General features: G+C 35.8%; 2 protein-coding genes across 2 annotated transcripts in view; one reads left to right on the top strand and one right to left on the bottom strand.

The window, feature by feature from the left end:
* Positions 1-20,556, top strand: part of LOC128240238 (ATP-citrate synthase-like) — a 51,127-nt gene that overhangs the window by 27,567 nt on the left and 3,004 nt on the right. Inside the window, exons 14-26 of the mRNA XM_052956772.1 lie at positions 1,440-1,608; positions 4,398-4,502; positions 5,245-5,354; positions 5,873-6,041; positions 6,416-6,526; positions 7,439-7,566; positions 13,925-14,018; positions 14,196-14,350; positions 14,604-14,754; positions 15,022-15,165; positions 17,341-17,454; positions 19,562-19,644; positions 20,268-20,344. Coding sequence (XP_052812732.1) covers positions 1,440-1,608; positions 4,398-4,502; positions 5,245-5,354; positions 5,873-6,041; positions 6,416-6,526; positions 7,439-7,566; positions 13,925-14,018; positions 14,196-14,350; positions 14,604-14,754; positions 15,022-15,165; positions 17,341-17,454; positions 19,562-19,644; positions 20,268-20,344 — 1,610 coding nt within the window. The remainder of the gene's footprint in view (positions 1-1,439; positions 1,609-4,397; positions 4,503-5,244; positions 5,355-5,872; positions 6,042-6,415; positions 6,527-7,438; positions 7,567-13,924; positions 14,019-14,195; positions 14,351-14,603; positions 14,755-15,021; positions 15,166-17,340; positions 17,455-19,561; positions 19,645-20,267; positions 20,345-20,556) is intronic.
* Positions 7,685-13,253, bottom strand: LOC128240239 (uncharacterized). The gene is made up of 2 exons (XM_052956773.1): positions 12,767-13,253; positions 7,685-11,624 (listed from the first exon to the last, which is right to left on the bottom strand). The coding sequence occupies exons 1-2, from the start codon at positions 13,096-13,098 to the stop codon at positions 10,274-10,276; spliced, it is 1,683 nt and encodes a 560-aa protein (XP_052812733.1). The 5' UTR covers positions 13,099-13,253; the 3' UTR covers positions 7,685-10,273.

Raw genomic sequence — 20,556 nt, 5'->3', positions numbered from 1 at the left:
CAGTCCAATGACGTTAGTGACGTTGCGCTCATAAAGCGTCACATTTTTTTTCGAAGTATTTCCCACCCACCCTGACACACTTTTCATGGTGCGTAATCCACTGCATATAAACATTTGAATACCACTCTCTAGAAAACGTGGATATCGCATTATGCACATTAACTTGAAGTTGATGGAATGAATGAAAACGATGTCCTCTAAGCTGACTCTTAATTTCTGGGAATACCGGCGCAATCCATTGGCACAAGATCTGGCAATTATTGCGGATGCGCGACGGTCTCCAAGTCCAACAATCGAGGGACCCATCTTGCACAAACCTTACGCATCAGTTAAAATCCTTTGTACACTTCTGTACCCCGCCCCGATGACGCTTGTCACATCACAGACTGTCAAACGGCGATCCCTTTCGATGATGTTCTTAACTGACGTCACTAATATCGTGCCCCTCGTCTTCTTCCTTCCTATCCCTTATCGTCTTCTATGGAATCTCACCCTCCTCTCAAACGTTAATGCCAGTTGAATGCTAATGAACGGCACACAGGTTGCTTCATGTTCACCTCAGCCATCATTGTCATAATCTGCGTTGCTGTTTTCCCCATCCAACACAAAACTTTATCACCGCTCGAACTTCTACAAAGTTTGATGATGCCATGTTTTATCCCAGACTGTACGTGTAATCAACTCAGAAAATAACGACTTAAAAACGGAAATGACATCAGAAATTTGAACAGTATATTAGTATGACATCAGCGTTATATGTGACGTAATTTGACAGAATTTTGTAGATAAACGTGGAAGAAAAGCAAGTTGTGAAAGATACATAAAAAGTTTGTTAACATAGATTTTAAAACTTGTAATTTTTCTAAAATTCAGATCGTCTATGCAGAACACTTTGAATAAGATATTCATGAATTTTTAAATGATTTAGACGATAAATATAGAAAATATGTAAGAAGTCAACGTAATTCTGGATCACCCCTTGTATATGTTCAATAAGAGTTTAAAATTCTTGATCAAGTGCATGAATTATTATAAATGCTGAATACACATATAATAGATATACTAGAGTGGTAAAAATAATACTATTGGCACACCTGTTTGTGAATGGGGCCTTGGCAATTAGAATTGTGAAAATAGCAATAAAATGCCTCAAATTGCCTCAAAGTGATTGTGAACTTTTAATGCAATACTTTGAATGGGCCCTAAATTTGGGCCCAATACTTGTTAAGTTTTGGATTGAACATTCAGAGTACTTTTGTATGTAAGTGACTGAGTAAAGAATACTTTGTCTTAAATTGCAAATTTTTACCCTTCATTAAGATAACATATTTTAACATAAACTACCGGTAATACATAATAAGAATCTCAAACATTTGATCTGTTTATAAAAAGGAATTTCAACATAGATAAAAAGTTATTTTTTTCTCAACCTTTACAAGTGGTGACCACAAACAGAAGTTTTACTGGGGCCACAAAGAAGTTCTGGTTCCCGTCTACAAGAACATGGACGACTGTATGAAGAAACATCCGAGCGCGGACGTGCTGGTCAGCTTTGCATCGCTCCGATCCGCGTACGATAGCACGGTGGAGACCATGAAATATCAACAGGTTTTATTTTTAGCTTTTCTGTTTTCAAAAAAAAAGAGACAAGACATTCCTTAAGCTTTGATGATATGGCTGGTGACAGTTGACCTTATTGAAAACATCAAGTGTTCAACCATACTGTGAATTCTGCCAATAAAACCATTGATTTCAATTGAAAATACGAATCTGATGCACATGTAGTGGAACCCTGTTGGCTCGAACTCGCTTGGCTTGCATTCCTAGTTGGCTCGAACTCGCTTGGCTTGCATTCCTAGTTGGCTCGAACTCGCTTGGCTTGCATTCCTAGTTGGCTCGAACTCGCTTGGCTTGCATTCCTAGTTGGCTCGAACTCGCTTGGCTTGCATTCCTAGTTGGCTCGAACTCGCTTGGCTTGCATTCCTAGTTGGCTCGAACTCGCTTGGCTTGCATTCCTAGTTGGCTCGAACTTGCTTGGCTTGCATTCCTAGTTGGCTCGAACTCGCTTGGCTTGCATTCCTAGTTGGCTCGAACTCGCTTGGCTTGCATTCCTAGTTGGCTCGAACTAGATGTAAAGGACCGATTTCTTTATACTGAAGGTAAACAATTTGCTCAAACTTTCCGAGGCTCGAGGTATTTTCGCCGGTCCCTGGGACTTTGAGCCAACGAAGTTCGACTGTATACTCAATATTTCTCTCATATGTTAAAAAGTCACCTCTTTCACCCTATCAATAGATTAGGCCACAACAAATTGATCATTTGTTCTACGGATTTTGCCAAAAAAAAGTAGGAGCGAGCGAGCGAAAAAAAAACAAAAAACTTTTTTTTAAATTTAAGGCAAATCAGAGGCGAGCGAAGAGCGAAAAATTAAAAAATAAATAAAAAAGTTTATTTCTTACCAAATTTATCATACAATTATGTCAAGAAATGCTTTTCAATTACAAACAAAGGTTCTCAGTTATAAATGAAAAGGTTTTGATTGTATCACATGAAAATCTGTCTCAATATTTAACAAATGGCAATGAGATCCAGTGCTTTACTATTAACTTAAATTTAAACGTGGATATATTGTAAAGACAACATTCCTCATAGTAACGTGCAATTATTCGAGGACCAAAAAGAAAACTATTGTATTCATTCCGTAACTTACTATCACAAAAAAACATTTTAGACAAGTAAGAGTAATTCATCATTTGAGCATTTCCAAATATTGGGTCAGGTCTAAATTTGAACCTCTTGAAGCACATGATAAAATTGTAGTGACATTGACATTGCAGAAGATTGAAAAAGTAAATAACACAGAGAACATTTCTAAACAAAGAAACACTGTGGATTGAATTGCAGGACAACATACTTGAAGCAGGATCAAACAATTCTGCAAATGTGGCACCGGTTATTATTTTAAAGCAGGTGGTGTTTCCCTTTCAAGACCTCGCCTTGACCAAGAACCTATGCTGTATAGGTCCGTGCCTTAAACAGAATAACATGATGGCCCCATAGCTTCAATGACCATAAGAAACAGGCCACTACAACTCGGTCAAAGAAAAAATTGGATAAGCACAAAGAATTGAGAAAATTAAAACAGTCATTTTACTTATAAAAGGTTTTATTTTCTGATTTAACTGATGTTATTTTCAAACTGTATGTGTTATGCACTAGTCAATTGTAACCACCAGCCCCCCTTCAAGGTCTGGGGAATAGCGGGGACTTTCGGTCCAGCCAACCCCGCCGGGCAAATCCACCGCATCCACCCGGCATTGTGGGGCCACCTGGAAGGTTAAAACACGGTTCATTTACCCGGCTATCCTCGGACCTGAGGGGAGGGCATGGGGGGTGGGGGCGTGGTTACAACTGACTGGTGCATAAATACAGAATGTTTCTAAAACGTTTACAAGTCCTTCTATTTTTATCTGTTTTAAACAATTATGATTATATGAAAACTGAGACATTTAAGAATTTAAAAAAATAACTCACGAAAACATGTTCAATGGTTGTACCATAAGTCGTGTGTTTGTGTATTTTAATATAAGTTTTGCACTCAAAATTCGATTTAGTTATTATTTAACACTAAATTTTGAGTACAAAACAATAAATTACTTAAAACACACATAAATAATTATTGCCTTCGACGCTGTAAAACTCTTGTTGTTTACTGAAGACTATAATCCATTGACTATGACACTGATTTTCACTTAAAACGTGCATTTTACATTAAAAATACTGAAAGTAACCTAAAACTTAATACCGGAAATGAATAACAATGGTGCATCCTGCAAAATATTCCCGACAAAGAAGACTGTCAACAAATATCAGCTATTTTGCGGTTACCCGGACCTTATTTTGTCCTGACACGAAGAAAGTTTGCTCGCGAAGAATGTAAAGCATGGAATTACCTTCAAAAAGGCGAGGTCGACGTTGCAGGTTTAAATTCTAAGTAAAAGAATTTCAGAAAATAGAGGAAATTTAGAAGTCAACAAAAAATATGAATATGCGCGGCCAAATAGTATCTGGGGCGCAAAAAAAAAGTTTTTTTTATTTTTTTTCGTTTTTCGAATTTTAGGTGCGGCAAATCCGAAAAACAAATGATCAATTTGTTGTGGCCTTAAAACCATTTATAAAAGCAATTTGTTATATTTTACAGTTATATTAAATTAAAGGTCTGAATTTTGTGTTTTTTTAAATTTATATCAGGCTTTTTTTCTATGTTACAAAAACACTCCTGTTTGTTGCTATGTTACTATGTTACTAATACAGTCATGTTTGTTGCTATGTTACAAATGCTGTCATGTTTGTTCCTATGTTACAAATGTTGTCATGTTTGTTGCAATTTTTTGTAGATCCGCACAATTGCAATAATTGCTGAAGGCATTCCCGAGAATCTCACCAGAAAACTTGTCAAGATGGCTCATGAGAAAGGAGTAAACATTATCGGACCTGCTACGGTAATTTAAACATGTCCAAGTATACACAAGCTTGAAATGACCCCCAGTTTATGGAATAAAACATACAAAAAGTATTGCCAATATCTGGTCAAGCTGGTGTAGTGATTTTAATATGACCAATTTCCCGACACTGTTAATTTCTTGCTGGAGCTCTATTTCAATAAGCTTATTCATTATAATTATTATCCTTATCCATGCCCTAGTGATTCTTTTCAGCCTGTAGACCTAATAATTTGAAAGTCCAATCAAAACACTCATATTCTACTCTTGAAATGAGGTGTAATCTTGAGTTGTTTTTAAAGGCCTAGTTTAAGGAATGTGGGGCATGATAATCCCCTGCTGGGCATCTCCTGCTAATTGCACTGGTCTCAAAGTAGGGGCCAATGTCCTGTGTATTTGTTTTATTGGCTCAGGGCCATTTAGGGTACATTTCTATAATAAAACTTCTAAAATTGCACAGCAAGATACTCAGATCGGAGATCTGATAAGAGGGATCAAGGCAAGTAGATGAACATCAATAAACAGTTGTGTACTATACACAGTTTTTTATGGCGGGGGGGTCACTTATAGAAGGCTTAAACTAGGCCTTTAAATACGACCCCTGATTCGTCCAAGCTAAAATTCTGCACAGGATGAAATCTGCACCAAGATTTATACCATTTTTTACATTGATTGCTTTCATAACCTTATAATGGTCATTGGTGTCAGGGTAAAACTAATTGTAAAAACCTTTTATTTTCAGGTGGGTGGGGTAAAACCTGGCTGTTTCAAGATTGGTAACACAGGAGGCATGCTGGACAACATTCTGTCTTCCAAACTGTACCGGCCTGGCAGTGTTGCATATGTCTCCAGGTATGTATGAAGGTTGCATTGCCTTTCAATTATAACCAAGATAGATTTCATTTGATGTACTGTATATGTAATATGTATTGTGTTTATCTACCTTTGTAGATGATGAAAAGCAAAAGATGTTAATATTTGTTTGGTGTCACAAATTTGACCTTTAAAAATATCATTCTTTTACACCAGAGTGATGATGCTATAAGTTCCACATTTTATCATTATCAAACCTCTTGTGAATAATATAGAACCATGTGAAAATCAGTTTTAGTTGAGTGGACAATCTCAAAATTATATTTAATATGTAGGTTAGGCCATGCCAAGCTGATTCTATGTGTCATCTGGCTGGTAGGGTTTTGGGCCTTTGAATAATGAATCAAATAAAAAAGTTTTAGTGTTACAAATTTATAAACCTGCATAAAACAATTTGGTATAATTGGTAACACAGGCAGAGTTTTTGAGGGTGTTTCTATTGGAGGTATTTGATACCTGGGGACTCTCTCAAATACTTACATTCTAATTTTCTTTAGGTCAGGGGGCATGTCAAACGAGCTGAACAACATCATAGCGCTGAATACTGATGGAGTATATGAGGGTGTGGCTATTGGAGGTGACCGGTACCCAGGAACCACATTTATGGACCACATTTACCGGTACCAGGCTGACCCTGATGTTAAGATGATCGTCCTGCTGGGGGAGGTAGGTGGCATATTTTTTTTCACCCTGACATAAAATACTGTAAAAAATTATTGATATGAAATATAAAAGATAAATATCAGCCTAAACAAGGGTAAACATGGTCGGCATTGATGAATGATGATAACTTAAACTATTATAACCTGTTATCATTAGTCAATGAGCTAAAATGCTAAATATTTAAAATCATATTATTTTTCAGCCGTATTCAGAACAGTTGCTGGAGTTGTAAAGAAAAATCATGATCCAAACTGCTTGCCTAAGTTTTACTAATACATTTTGTTCAACATTCCATTATTATATAAGATTTCAAATGAAGACATGTTTACACCATTATTGGTATCAGTGTGTATTAAAAATTAAAAAATCTCTAATAGGTTGGAGGTGTAGAGGAATATGAATTGACCAAGGCCCTCACAGACGGACGAGTGAACAAGCCTGTCGTGGCCTGGTGTATCGGAACATGTGCCAAGATGTTCACATCAGAGGTAGGGGCTCAGTATTTCCAATAAAATGATAGAAGGGTCAAGGATGTTCAGGTTGACCAAGGCCCTTGCAGACGGAAAAATGAACAAGCATTTCATGGCCTGATTTCATGGCCTGGTTATTTTGAACTTGTTCCTAGATTAGAGAGACAAGTGGAAAATAAGGTGTTTGTTTATATTTCACTTTAAAGGGACACTATTCAAATAGATTGATTGATTTAGTTATATCGGCAGTAGAAAATTGGTTATGGTTAGCATCAGCAGACGATAACAATCGTAGTTAATTAAGTTTCAAATTGTACGATAGTTTTTACCTAGTATGATTCTGTATTAAAAACAAATAGACATGCATCATGTGAACTGGCATCATAGTGCACTGTAGATGTTTGAAGGTGTGAGAAACTCCTTCTTATACCTGACAGCTGATGCCTTACTATACCAATAGTACAAATTGTTGCGATGACAGTGTTGTTCGTCTCATTATACCACGTGTTTCAAATACTTACCTGAACGTGTTGAGAACATTTAAGTACAATATAGGGCTGTTGCTTATACAATTCGCAATGACGACAATTCACTTTGAGGAGAGCAACATCCGGATGAGAGAATGAAATTGTTGTTTAATACTGAATTGAAATTAACTATTTATGTGGTTTATATCTTTTATGGCATTGTTATTTCACTATATTTTATCATTGACGTACATGTGCTGTACTATTGAACTTCCTTTGCCATTTTCATGGTTCAATAAAATTCGTCAAAACAATTATAATGGCTGCCGATTATGAGTTTTTTCACTGCATCCTATCTATGTTATAAGTGGTATTTAGAATTTCCCCCTGGTTTTTCTCGTATTCTAGTTTATGGAAAATTATAACAAAAATGTTCTTAAACTCTCAATTTGTAACCTTATAGGTCCAGTTTGGACATGCTGGATCATGTGCTAATGCAGACGCTGAGACGGCTGATGCTAAAAACAGGGCACTGCAGGAAGCCGGTGCACGTGTACCAAAAAGTTTCGATGAACTGGGCCACCTCATCAAGTAGGATATAAGCATATATTTTTTAGTTGGGCAGAGGGGAGTCTGAGTATAGTAGTAGCTTTGGTTATTGCATTTTTTTTAATCCAGGCGATAATTAAAAATACATAAGGATAAGAAACACACATTTCTACTGAAAACACAAGTAAATTAAGTCCCATAACTCTGGCTATAAGAATTTATTAAACAAACACTCAACTCAATTTATTTATACATACAATAACTACTAGTCAAATAAAACTACCTGGGCTGGAATGCATAAAAGATCTTCAGTCTAAATATTATTGGATAAGCATTAAGATTATTTAATGCTGTTACGGCCCATTCGTCGATAACATAATTCAAATCAATTTGGCTATTACCTTATTTCTTTAATGCAATACAAGCTTATTAATTTCATATACTTAAAACACTGGACATGCACTTTAAAAAGTGTGAAATCTTAATAAAGAAACCATTTTGTTATAATATTCGTACAAAAATGCACATGCTGACTACAGTATTTTGACCTCTTAATGGTGGGGTAACTTCATTTATCATTAGGACTAATTCTTGTTGTGTAAGGTAATAAATATACATGTTGTTGAAAACACACGATTACTTAGTCTTTGGTAAACAGAGAACCTTATTCCACTGTTTACATAGATTATCATAATTATTCACAAAATAAAGAAAATTGTTTTTTGTAATGTAGTAGCGTAGACACGTTTTATAATCTTAACATCACCAGAAGTTATACAATAACATATACAAAATTCATTCCCTGTTGTTATATAAAATTTATCCTTTATTCACAAGCTTCTTATATCACTTGATACTAGTCTGCGGGATGTCTCCGACATTTTCGATGAACGTTATTTTAATGTGAAATCCTGTGCATTAAACCATATATTGGATTGTCCTAATCACAAATATGTGTTGTACCCAGTCACAAATGATGGGATATCCTGTGTTGAAGTTAAACAATATTTCTCCACTCCAGGACTCATGTGTATAATAAAAATACAATAAAATATATATACACACTCATTGCACCATATTTCTTCACATGCAAATATGTCCATGTAAACTCCCTAATCTTAACACTCATCACTGGCCATTACCACACTCTTGCAATTATAAGTTATTTCAATTTTACACTACAGCTCACTACCTTATAAACATTTTCTATTTTTTAAATTTGCAACCATGACGACCATATTGGAATATTAAATTTCACTCTCCTTTTCTCTGAATACATATTTGATAAATATTTGTGCAAATGCTTTCCACACACTTGGTTCTTTTAACATTATCCCTCTCAATATAGTCTGCTCATTGCATGGTCAATTGTACAAAGTTATTGTACAAAAGGCCTCCGTCTCATACACAAACACAAGATCATACAGTGATAATGACATGTAATGATTTCAAAACATAACTGCCATCAAATATTTTCTCCCTTTAAATTAGGGATGGAAACCGGATACCAAATCGGTATCCGGATATTCGTATCAAGTATTCGAATACTATCTGGATACTCGTATCAAATTGTTTTCATAATAAGTAAATTTCCGATTATATGTCACCCACCTCCTGTTATTTGATTTATAATTCGTCATATGGCAATTTCACATTTTCATTCATTCTTTCTCAGTCTTAATAATTTATAATGTTATAATCAAAGGTAAACAACTCATTTTACGTCATAAAACTCATGATGAATACCACATAAACACCTCGCGAATTTGATAGTCACTTCGGCCAAGGTGGTTGCTTGGTTTCTGCCACGTGCTTTCGAGTTTGTTATTTATCAGCAGGTTTCATGTTAAATGACGCTTTGATTATTTGATAGTCGATTGTAATTTTATTTCATTACATTGTTTGATTTAATGCAATACCTACAATTTCTGCGGTGTTTTGTAATGAAGGATATAATTGCGGAAAAGATAAGAAGAAAAAAAAAACATCTGATTTTTCTTTATTTACATGCGTGTACTTTTTTTTATTTATCAATAAACTAAACCTGGATTAATGATCAATCCGTTTAATATCAACTAGTGCCAATTAGTGTCAATTAAGCACATCTGAGATCATAAAACAACACTTGTCATTGTAAACAAGGTCATTGAACTTCACAGGGTGCTGCACAAGGACACAATATCACGGCTTGTGCAAACACCCAATTAGCAGACGATTTGTGACACATACCCGCTTCGCGACAGACACTGTTGATCACCTGAAATATTTCATCTGAAAAGTTTTATAACAATTGCTATGTATCTGCTAAGCTATTTCATTGAAATTTTAATTCTTAACGAATATTCGAATACCCATTTTGGTATCCGAATACTTGCGTGATATCCGGATACTCGGATATTCGCTTCCATCCCTAGTATTTTACAATATAACCATTCCTTATATCGTTATATAAAGGACATAACAACAAAAATAAAATTCATCATCAATATAACATTCGCAGTATAGACAACTGCATTCTTCTCTTTTTATCCCATAATGTCTACCAGATTCATTAAACAGATTATTCTGTTTTATATATTTGTACATTTTTAAATCAAATTTCATATTTTCTTTTCTTTATCTGATTTCTTAATTGTCAAACAATCGGTGTGACTTTAGTTACCAATACATGTATTCAATTTCTTGTAAATTTTGAAGTAAAGTGCTGCTAAGTGCTGCTATCATCGCTGTTTTCATTATTCATTTGGATTTACTCTAACTCAAACACTGATAATTCATTGACCTCCCCTCCAACAATCAGTCTGTGTGTTTGCCTTGTGAACCATATTACATCAGGATTTTTAAGTCCATCTGCCTGTATGGCCAGTGTGGCCAGGCTGTGTTTGCCTTCCTTATCTATCTGGGTCACTTTGCTTGACGATTGTGAACAGACAAACACATGTCCACTGTCACTCACACAAACTGAAATAGGCCAGTCAATGTCAGGGTCCTGAAGAGTTGACAGAATATTCCCACTTGTGTCAATTGTTGCAAGCTTCTTGCATTCAGAGGTAGGTATGAATATTGTTGTGCCGTCTCTACTGACTGTGAATCTGCTTATTGTATAGAAGGAACTTTTGTCTTCATAGATCTTTCCAATAAACTGGCCTGACATGGTGTAATGGTAGATTGCTGTCAGAGAACCTACATAGAGGTTACCATTGTGGTGAGAGATACCAAGACACAAATGTTGAAATGACAGTTTCCTTGTAACAGTCAGTGTACTGCCTGTGAATGTAATAAAGTGTACACCTTCGTAACCCAGAGTTACTGCAGCTTCATTCCCAGCAATGTGACAGATATAATTTGGGTTTACAGGAAAGTCACATGTAGCGGTCACCTGGTACTGGGAGTTCAGCAGCTTTACTTTGTAGTTTTTCATGTCTGTGATGAGGATCTCTCCTCCAGGCAGCTCACATATACCTCCTATAAAACATTCATGTACATCACTCTGCATTTTAACAATGGATTTTGATCTGTTTTTCACATTGAAAACATGACTTGTAGGAATGTATTTCCAGGAATGTTTACATGGAAACGCTAAGGTTCCCCCAAGTGTTTTCAGTCCATATAGGAACTGTTCAATCCTCGGATCAGAGTGAAATGTTAGGATTGTGTCGGGTTTAACGGATAATTCCTGTATCAGGCTTTCTGCTTCCCTCATCTTGTCCTTACATTTTCTGTATGCTATGTAAGACGTGTCATCTTGCTGTGATTGAATGGCTTCTAGAAATGTTCTTAGTTTTTCATGGAGCTGGGTACATTTGTCAATGTCCTCTTGCAGAAATTCATCTGCATCATGGAGCTGGTTTTGTAAGATTGTGTTTGTCTTGGTCTCTAACTCATCAAATGTGTTATTTAATTCCTTCCTCAGTGACTTGATTTCAGCAAGTATTTTCTTCCCAGCATCTTTTAGAGATTGTTTGTTTTGTAGCGTTTTATCAGACAGTGACTGAAGCTTGGATGATGTCAGTCTAACATTGGAAGGAAACTGCTTGAATTCTGTTGTGCTTTTAACCTTTCCAGCTATGTCAGGTATGTGCTTGATACTCTGACACATTCTGAAAGGAGTAAAAAAATATGTATGTATTTTTTTTTTTAATAAGGTTTACATTCGAAGCTTATTTCATTGTTGTGTATACAATTCATATTATGCTAAAAAAGTCAAAGAAATGTAAGCCTAATAAGTAATCTTGTCAAGGATATACAAAATAAACTTCTAGAAAGTTGTGCCTATTCAGGGCCTTCACTGAATTTATTTTAATATCACTGCTTCACAAGTGAAGTTTGTCTGTCATTCATGTCAGATTTTAATATGATTTAGTAAAAGTGACCAGCATAGCATGAGAATGTATTGTGCGGACACTTCTTGTCCCTACCTTCAAGGTCAAGGTCACAGAAACATTCTAAGTTTGGTTTGCGGTCGATGTCCTTTTTGTGGGGTCCACATATTTCTTTTTCATGGTTGCATTTTATAATTAATTTTCAGAAATGACCGGCATTGCATGAGGATATTTCCCCCTAGCTCAGTCCATATTTTTCTCTGTCATGGTCGTATTATTATTTGGCAGAAGTGACCGGCATAGCATTCAGATATGTTGCTCGTGATTGGTCCATATCTTTCTCAATCATGGCGGTATTTTAAAATTATTTGGCAGAAGTATCCATCATAGTATGAGGACGTGTCACACAGAAAAATCGGCATCTCTACCTTTGAAGTCAATGTCACAGCTATCTTCCGAATTAAGTTTGTTTTGCTATATAAGCCTTACTGATGATAGTCTGAGTCACATAACAGCTGTTATTAGATGGAGGTATTCAAATATGAGTATGAAAAACTACAGGAACAAGCTCAGTAGCCAAAAGTTTAAACATAAACCCTGTTTAATGGCATTTAGCCAGTTAGGGATTTTTTTTCAAAAAAGATGTTCTTTCAAAGAAGATGTGCAACTTATTTCATTATATCAAATAATCTTTTAAAACATTGATACACATTACTTTATGCCTCATTTTAGTAATGTGAAGGTGAATTAATAAACATAAGCACAGGTTACTTTCAAAAGTGGAAGTGTTGGTTCAGATGGTCAAATTTCAAGGAAAAATATTATATACTTGTAAGGGCCGATTTTTAAGTATCCTTGTAATGTATTTCAGGTAAGATTTACATAAATATATCAAAGTTGAAAGTGGTATTTTAGCTTACCTATGAGTGAGAGACACACAAACATAGCACCCCAGTTCATCATGGTCCTCACAGAGCATATCCAGTTTCTTGTCACCATGCTTGTCACATATCTCTATGGGGCTCAGTCCTGCATACCCCACCCACTTGCTCACAGCTTGCTTTCCAAGCACTGAATGTGTCCTGAACAGTTTGTTATGGTGCGCTACACAATTGTTGCAGTAATATTTCCTGCATTGGTCACAGAAGAACTGTGCTTCATTGTTTAATCCATCATCCTTACATGGAGAGCAGGCAAAGTCATGAATCAAATCAGAAGTTTGATACACAGAGGAGCTTAAGTTAGAAGCCATACCTCTTTTAAGAAAATGTCACAGTTCAGTTTTATTTTCCATCTTCATATACTTTTGATAACATTTAATGTAATTATTCTCATGTCTGAAAATAAGGTAATAAACTAGAACAAGTTGTTTCTAACCATAAGTTATAAATATTGATATCATCAACAAGGAAGTGGTCTACAGTTTATCACCGGAGTATAAATTGGCCCATTGCCATCAAGGGTAATCTGATAAAATACGGTCTATGCATGTGAATGATTTCTTCATTGTCATAGCATATCAATGTTACATTATATTTATGATGCAATTACATTGCCCAGTAGTTTTAAGCAGAAAAAGTTCAGTTCATTTTCTCATGAATTGCTTTGTCCCATTTTTGATGGAACATTTTTTAAAATTTGAATGAAACTACTTTCCTTGTAATTTACAATGGAAATATAAGAGCTGCTCAAGGATTATGGGATGTTTTTCAGTGATAGGTTACCCTTGACCAGGAAATGACCCTCAGTATTTTTTAGGTCAACACTGCAAGAGGCAATGGTCAAGAATCTTATGTTTGGCTAGTTGCCCTTGACCAATTGATGACTTAGCTAAAAACAATGGTCTCTTGTGTCATCCCTATCTTGATATTTGAGCCAGTCATGAAATTTATCAGGCATGTTGACAAGCATGTGAGAATGTTTGAACATAGAGCCATGGAATACAAAAAACAACATTGATAAAAGGAATGAGTACATGTTAAAATTACAAAATTACAACTATATCTCTTGAAAAATGGGAAACAACAACTTTAGTATTTCTGGTAACATTTCGTAAATGTCTCTTCTTTTGTTTCCAGGGAAGTATACGACCAGCTTGTAGCAGATGGGACAATCCAGCCCCGCCCGGAAGAGGCCCCACCAACTGTACCCATGGACTATGCCTGGGCTACTGTAAGCTAATATCTAGGAGTCCTGTATTTTGTTTGAAATATAATGAATTACCACTTTGATTATTGTTTTTCCTATGATCATCTATTTCCACACATTTCAAGTGCTTGTATTATATTTTAACCATGAGCTTGGTGACACTTTGTACTAACTCCATTTAAGGCTGTTATATCATTATAGGAACTGGGACTAATCCGTAAGCCAGCATCGTTTATGACAAGTATTTGTGATGAACGAGGCCAGGAGCTGCTGTATGCAGGAATCCCGATCACTGACATCTTCAAGGAGGACATGGGCATTGGGGGTGTGCTGAGTCTGCTCTGGTTCCAGAGAAGGTATACATGTTTTTTTCTTAGGGGGAGGGGGAAGAGGGAGGAGGATGGTGGGAAAATGGGTAATAAAAGAAGGTTTTTAAATATTACAGGTAGATTTAAGAATGTAGTGTAAAAATTGTCGAAGAACTATTATTTCCTTAAGGCTATATACTAGAAATAGATATAGAAATCCTGGACCATGGCCCGCAGTCTCCAGATCCTACAATTTGATTGTCTGCACGATTGTTTCTACTATTTGATATTTATTTCTCAGGTTACCTCGCTATGCCACCAAGTTTATCGAGATGTGTTTGATGGTTACGGCAGATCATGGGCCCGCAGTTTCCGGAGCCCATAATACAATTGTCTGCGCCCGTGCGGGCAAGGATCTTGTCTCCTGTCTCACATCTGGGCTTCTTACCATTGTAAGCTTTAAATCTCCTTCTTATAAAACATTTTTAATTGCTGATGGAGTCAATTTGATATTACCGGTTTTAGATAACAGTCCAATATTCCATGCTATGGTTGGAGACAAGTAAAACACCATTTAATGAGTAGGAATCCAGGCACTGAATTTGTCATGCAGTTATAAATGAAGCCAAAACCTACGAAGGTGTCTGATGGTATGTTTAAGATAGAGCCTTAAATACATATGATTGCGACAAATGATACTTCACTTTTTTCTCTAACAGGGTGACAGATTTGGAGGAGCTCTTGATGCGGCTGCGAAACAGTTTAGCGATGCTGTAGACAGTGGACTGATCCCCATGGAGTTTGTAAATGGCATGCGCAAGAAAGGCAAACTTATCATGGGCATTGGCCACAGGGTCAAGTCGGTAAGTTCCGTTTGGGGCTGTTCATTACTTTGGTTCAATCCTGTTTAGTTAAGCCATAGACAGTTGGTTGATACCCCTGGAATTTGTTAACAATATGAGAAAAAAGCGCAAACTAATCTTGGGCATTGGTCACAGAGTAAAGTTAGTGGAATTATTGTTTATATGAGGACTAAAATTAAAGGGCATCTGGCACAGGGTCAAGACAACCTTTGAAGATTACTGAAATTATGCCCATATGTCTCTGTTTGATAAAGTAACAATTATAATAAATTCTGAGCACCATTAAAAAGTGCTAAGACCTTAAAGGGACTATACACCAGATTGGCACCAATTTTATTTTCTGTAACAAATCTCAGGACAATTATTTAATAAAATGTTTTACTCTTTGATATCATAATTGTAAAAATAATACCAAAATGAAAAAAAGAAATTGTGTCGAAGACCAGGTTCAAACGGCTGTCGCCAAAATTGTAGTCCATTGTCGCATCCACTGTGCTACGAAGGCTTACCCTGAACAGTTGGAATATTTAAGCTAAATACCTAAGTTGGTAATATCACGTGATCACATCCACTAGCCAATCACGCATAAGCATACATGTGATAATTTCTTGGGTCGATTCCGGGACACTCGTCGTAATGTCAACGCACACTTGGGGGGTTCGGGGGCATGCCCCCCCGGAAATTTTTTTAAATGGGGAACGTCTGTGGTGCATTCCATAGCATATCTGGGGCTATTTTAGTCGTTTTTAACGTCGGGAAAATGTACCTATTTTGACTGTCAAGACGTATTTTTTACCTGACATGGTTGTTTTTTTTTCTGCATTTTCTTGAAAAAATAAAACCACCAGATATTTTCCCAGGCTTTAAATGAAGTGCTAACCAGGAGGATATGCAGTCTACTTTCGGTTTCATCAAAACAGGAAATAAACAACTATACGGGCACCTGTTTTCCCGCGCTTTTGAGAACATGCGTTACGAAATATTTATTTTTTCATCACATTTAAAACGTTTGCAATTAATGACACACAATATTTTCCAGACGATAAAGAAGATTTTTCAGTCGATGAGCTTTTTTCCGTTTGGAGATGCATATAATTTTGATAGAGACGTGTCAACAATCAGTTGTATAAAGCGATCACGTGACTTACCATGGTCACGTGATTAAAGCACTCTATATAACCGTCTGTAAACCCCATATCGTCAGTTTTATTTCGGCGTAAAAATACGTAAAAATACACACGATAGTTCGGAAACGGTCAAAACACTAAAATTCCTTGTTTTCCGTGTTTTAATTTTGTTTTTTTTACTCATTTTGTCACTTTCTTTGAACTTACCTTCATGCACGTTTGTTGGTAAAATGTGTGAAAAATATCAATTCATCAATTAAAAGCTATCATTCATAAGACCAAACAAATCCATATGAAAACAATGAATTAGTATACAAGAACCCTCCCCCACTCGTTAAGCACAACAATAGGCCGATAGATCAATTATCGGGTGATTGACGATGACCTCGACGACACACGTACCAATTAACGGATTAGTGTCAACATGTCCTGTGTTTTACGACCAGTGTCCCGGACAGGCAAAATAGCTGACTTACAATGGTAAAATTAAGATAATCGATTCCGATTCCGAGATTTTTTTTTTCGTTTTTTTTTATGACTTTCCGGGACAAACATGCACCCTCCGTGACTCCGTGACAGAGATACGATTTCCGGGACAATCCCGGACGTCCGGGACGTTATCACATGTATGCGCATAAGGAATGAAATCTACTAGGGTGCCATACCTAGTAATCTTTTTTAATAGAAAAATACGAAAAAAAATGCAAAAATTAAATTAATTGTAAAGTATGTGGTTCTTCAGTTAGTAAGTTTCAATGCACTGTACTCATCGATACCAACTTAATGTCAGTTTTTGGCAATTTTCTCTTTTTTCCACTATTTCATCATACAGAGTGCAGCCCCTTTTCATCATCAATTCCTTTAAATATAGGTATTGGACTATGTCCAATGCTTGTATTAAATAATAGTAAACTTATTGTTTTTTATAGACACTATTGATAAATGGGTTATGTCTAGAAAACATATTCAAAAACTGAATAGAGATTTGCACCTTTAAAGTGGTACTCTATATCTAAATACAAGTATTTTTCTACACTGTATATTTCAGATAAACAATCCTGATATGAGAGTAGTTATTCTGAAGGAGTATGCCCAGAAAAGTTTCCCTGCCACCCCAATGCTTGACTATGCCATAGAGGTGGAGAGAATTACAACATCGAAGGTATGTTAACAATATTATATTTAGCTATTTAGTGCTTGATTTTATTAGAAAACCTTTAATTATGCCATTTCTTACTTGAAAATGCTGTTCGGTTCTTGATAATTACATATGACCCTTTATAATGTCATTAGGTTCTTAACTGTGTTAAATTGTACCATTTGGATTTAGATTATGTCATTATTAGATTGATTAATATATATGAGTCAGTTTTTGATTGTGCGATTTAGCCCTTGATTATGATATATGGTCCCGATTATGCCATTTAGTTCTTATATTATGTCATTTGGTCCTTCATTATGCCATTTATTTTTCATTTGTTTATTGATTGTGCCATTTGGTTCTTGATTATGCAATTTGGTTTTTAATTTTGCCATTTGATTATTTATTAAGCCATTTTGTTCTAAATAATGCCCTTTGGTTCTAGAGTATGCCATTAAGTTTCTGAATATGCAACTAGGAGCTTTGAGTATGATATTAGATATCTGAGTATGCCATTTGGTTCCTGTGTATGCCATTGGTTCAAGAATATGCCATTTAGTTCCTTAATATGCAATAAGATACTTGAGACGCCATAAGGTATCTGTGTATGCCCTTTGGTTCTTGTGTATGCCCTTTGGTTCTAGAGTAAATCATTTAGTTCCTGAATATTCAATAAGGTACTTAAGATGCCATAATGTATCTGTGTATGCCTTTTGATTCTTGTGTATGCAATTTGGTCCTTGTATATGCCATTTGGTTCTTGAATATGCCATTTGGTTCTTGGGTATGCCATTTGGTTCTTGTGTATGCCATTTGGTTCTTGGGTATGCCATTTGGTTCTTGGGTATGTCTTTTGGTTCTAGAGCATGCTATTCGGTCCTTGTATATGCCATTCGGTTCTTGTGTATGCCATTTGGTTCTTGTGTATACATGCCATTTGGTTCTTGAGTATGCCATTCGGTCCTTGTATATGCCATTCGGTTCTTGTGTATGCCATTTGGTTCTTGTGTATACATGCCATATGGTTCTTGAGTATGCCATTCGGTCCTTGTATATGCCATTTGGTTCTTGTGTATGCCATTTGGTTCTTGTGTATACATGCCATTTGGTTCTAGCGCATGCCATTCGGTCCTTGTATATGCCATTCGGTTCTTGTGTATGCCATTTGGTTCTTGTGTATACATGCCATTTGGTTCTAGAGCATGCCATTCGGTCCTTGTATATGCCATTCGGTTCTTGTGTATGCCATTTGGTTCTTGTGTATACATGCCATTTGGTTCTTGGGTATGCCATTTGGTTCTTGTGTATGCCATTTGGTTCTTGTGTATGCCATTTGGTTCTTGAGTATGTCCTTTGGTTCTAAAGCATGCCATTCGGTCCTTGTATATGCCATTCGGTCCTTGTATATGCCATTTGGTTCTTGTGTATACATGCCATTTGGTTCTTGAGTATGCCATTTGGTTCTTGTGTATACATGCCATTTGGTTCTTGAGTATACATGCCATTTGGTTCTTGTGTATACATGCCATTTGGTTCTTGAGTATGCCATTTGGTTCTTGAGTATGCCATTTGGTTCTTGAGTATGCCATTTGGTTCTTGTGTATACATGCCATTTGATTCTTGTGTATGCCATTTGGTTCTTGTGTATACATGCCATTTGGTTCTTGAGTATGCCATTTGGTTCTTGTGTATGCCATTTGGTTCTTGAGCATGCCATTTGGGTCTTGAGTATGACATTTAATATTTTAGTATGCCATTTATTTACTGAGTATGAAATAAGGTCCTTGAGGGCTATTCCAGTAAAACATATAACCCCGGGGGAAGGCAACTATTTAAATAGTATAGGGGTGGGTGTCTTTTTTTCCTAATTTGGACCCAAAAAGGGTAAATTTGCTTCTGTAGGTGGGTGGTATATTTTAAAAGTGCCTTCCCCTTGGGGGTTATATGTTTAAATGGAATAGCCGTGAGTATGCTATTGATTTTTGAGTATGCCGTTTGTTTTTAGGGTATGCCATTTTGTTCATGATTATGCTTTTAGTATTTGATTGTGATATTTGGACCATGGTTAGTGTTATATGTAAGATAATGGATATTTCAGTTAAACAATCATATATTTCTCTGCTTGTAGAAGCCCAACCTGATCCTGAATGTGGATGGGTTTATTGGAGTGGCGTTTGTGGATCTCCTCAGAAACTGCGGATGTTTCACTAGGTAAGATTTAGATGAAAGGATTCAAAATAATTAAGGACGTTGAAAGAATATACTAAATTGAAATATTGACTTAGTTTGTTTTAAGCTCAAGTATTCAAAGAATAATGAGAGTAACTACTATTCACCCTAGCGTCAGAGTCACACAGGTTAAAGTTGAATCTTTAGATTTGTGTTTCCATCTGTCCAACATACTTAATTGATAAAGTAAAATAACAGTATTTTAAATATGTTGCAAATTTTTGCCCTTTATTATTGGTCCTAATTCTGGTTAAAGTTAACATGTATGCACAGTTAAGTCAATATCAAAGCAAATCATAATGCATTGCATTGAACTTTTGACAAAGGGCTCCCAACTATCCAACATTATTAATTAACCAATTTAGATAACTCTATCTGACATATAATATAAATTTTGCTCTTTCTTATTCAACTTAAAAAATCTGGTTAAGGTTTTGCATGTTAGCACATGTAAGTCAGTAACTCTGCAGTTACTTCGTGTAATGCATTGAAACTTTATACATTCAAGTATGATAACTCTTATCTTGCGTATAATGCAAACTTTACCCCTTATATTAATTAAATAATTAATTCAGTACATGAATTATTTTCTCTATTTGTTACAGAGAGGAATCCCAGGAGTTCATTGACATCGGTGCCCTTAATGGTCTGTTTGTGCTGGGTAGAAGTATGGGATTTATTGGTGAGTGTGACATCTAAAATAATTTCTTCACACTCGCACATATATAAAGATCATGAAATAAATGTTCTTGTTTTTTCTATTGTTGTTTTTTGTGGGTGTAATTTAATCAGTTCTTTTTTTAAAAAGTGGAAAAGCAAAAGTACAACTAATTCAAATTGACAAACATATCCTTTCATCATCAATATTTATGTTATTATACAGCGGTACTCAAC

This window comes from Mya arenaria, chromosome 7 (assembly GCF_026914265.1).
Source record: "Mya arenaria isolate MELC-2E11 chromosome 7, ASM2691426v1".
Classification (NCBI taxonomy): Eukaryota; Metazoa; Mollusca; class Bivalvia; order Myida; family Myidae; genus Mya; species Mya arenaria.
This window is presented reverse-complemented; position numbering and strand designations above follow the sequence as displayed.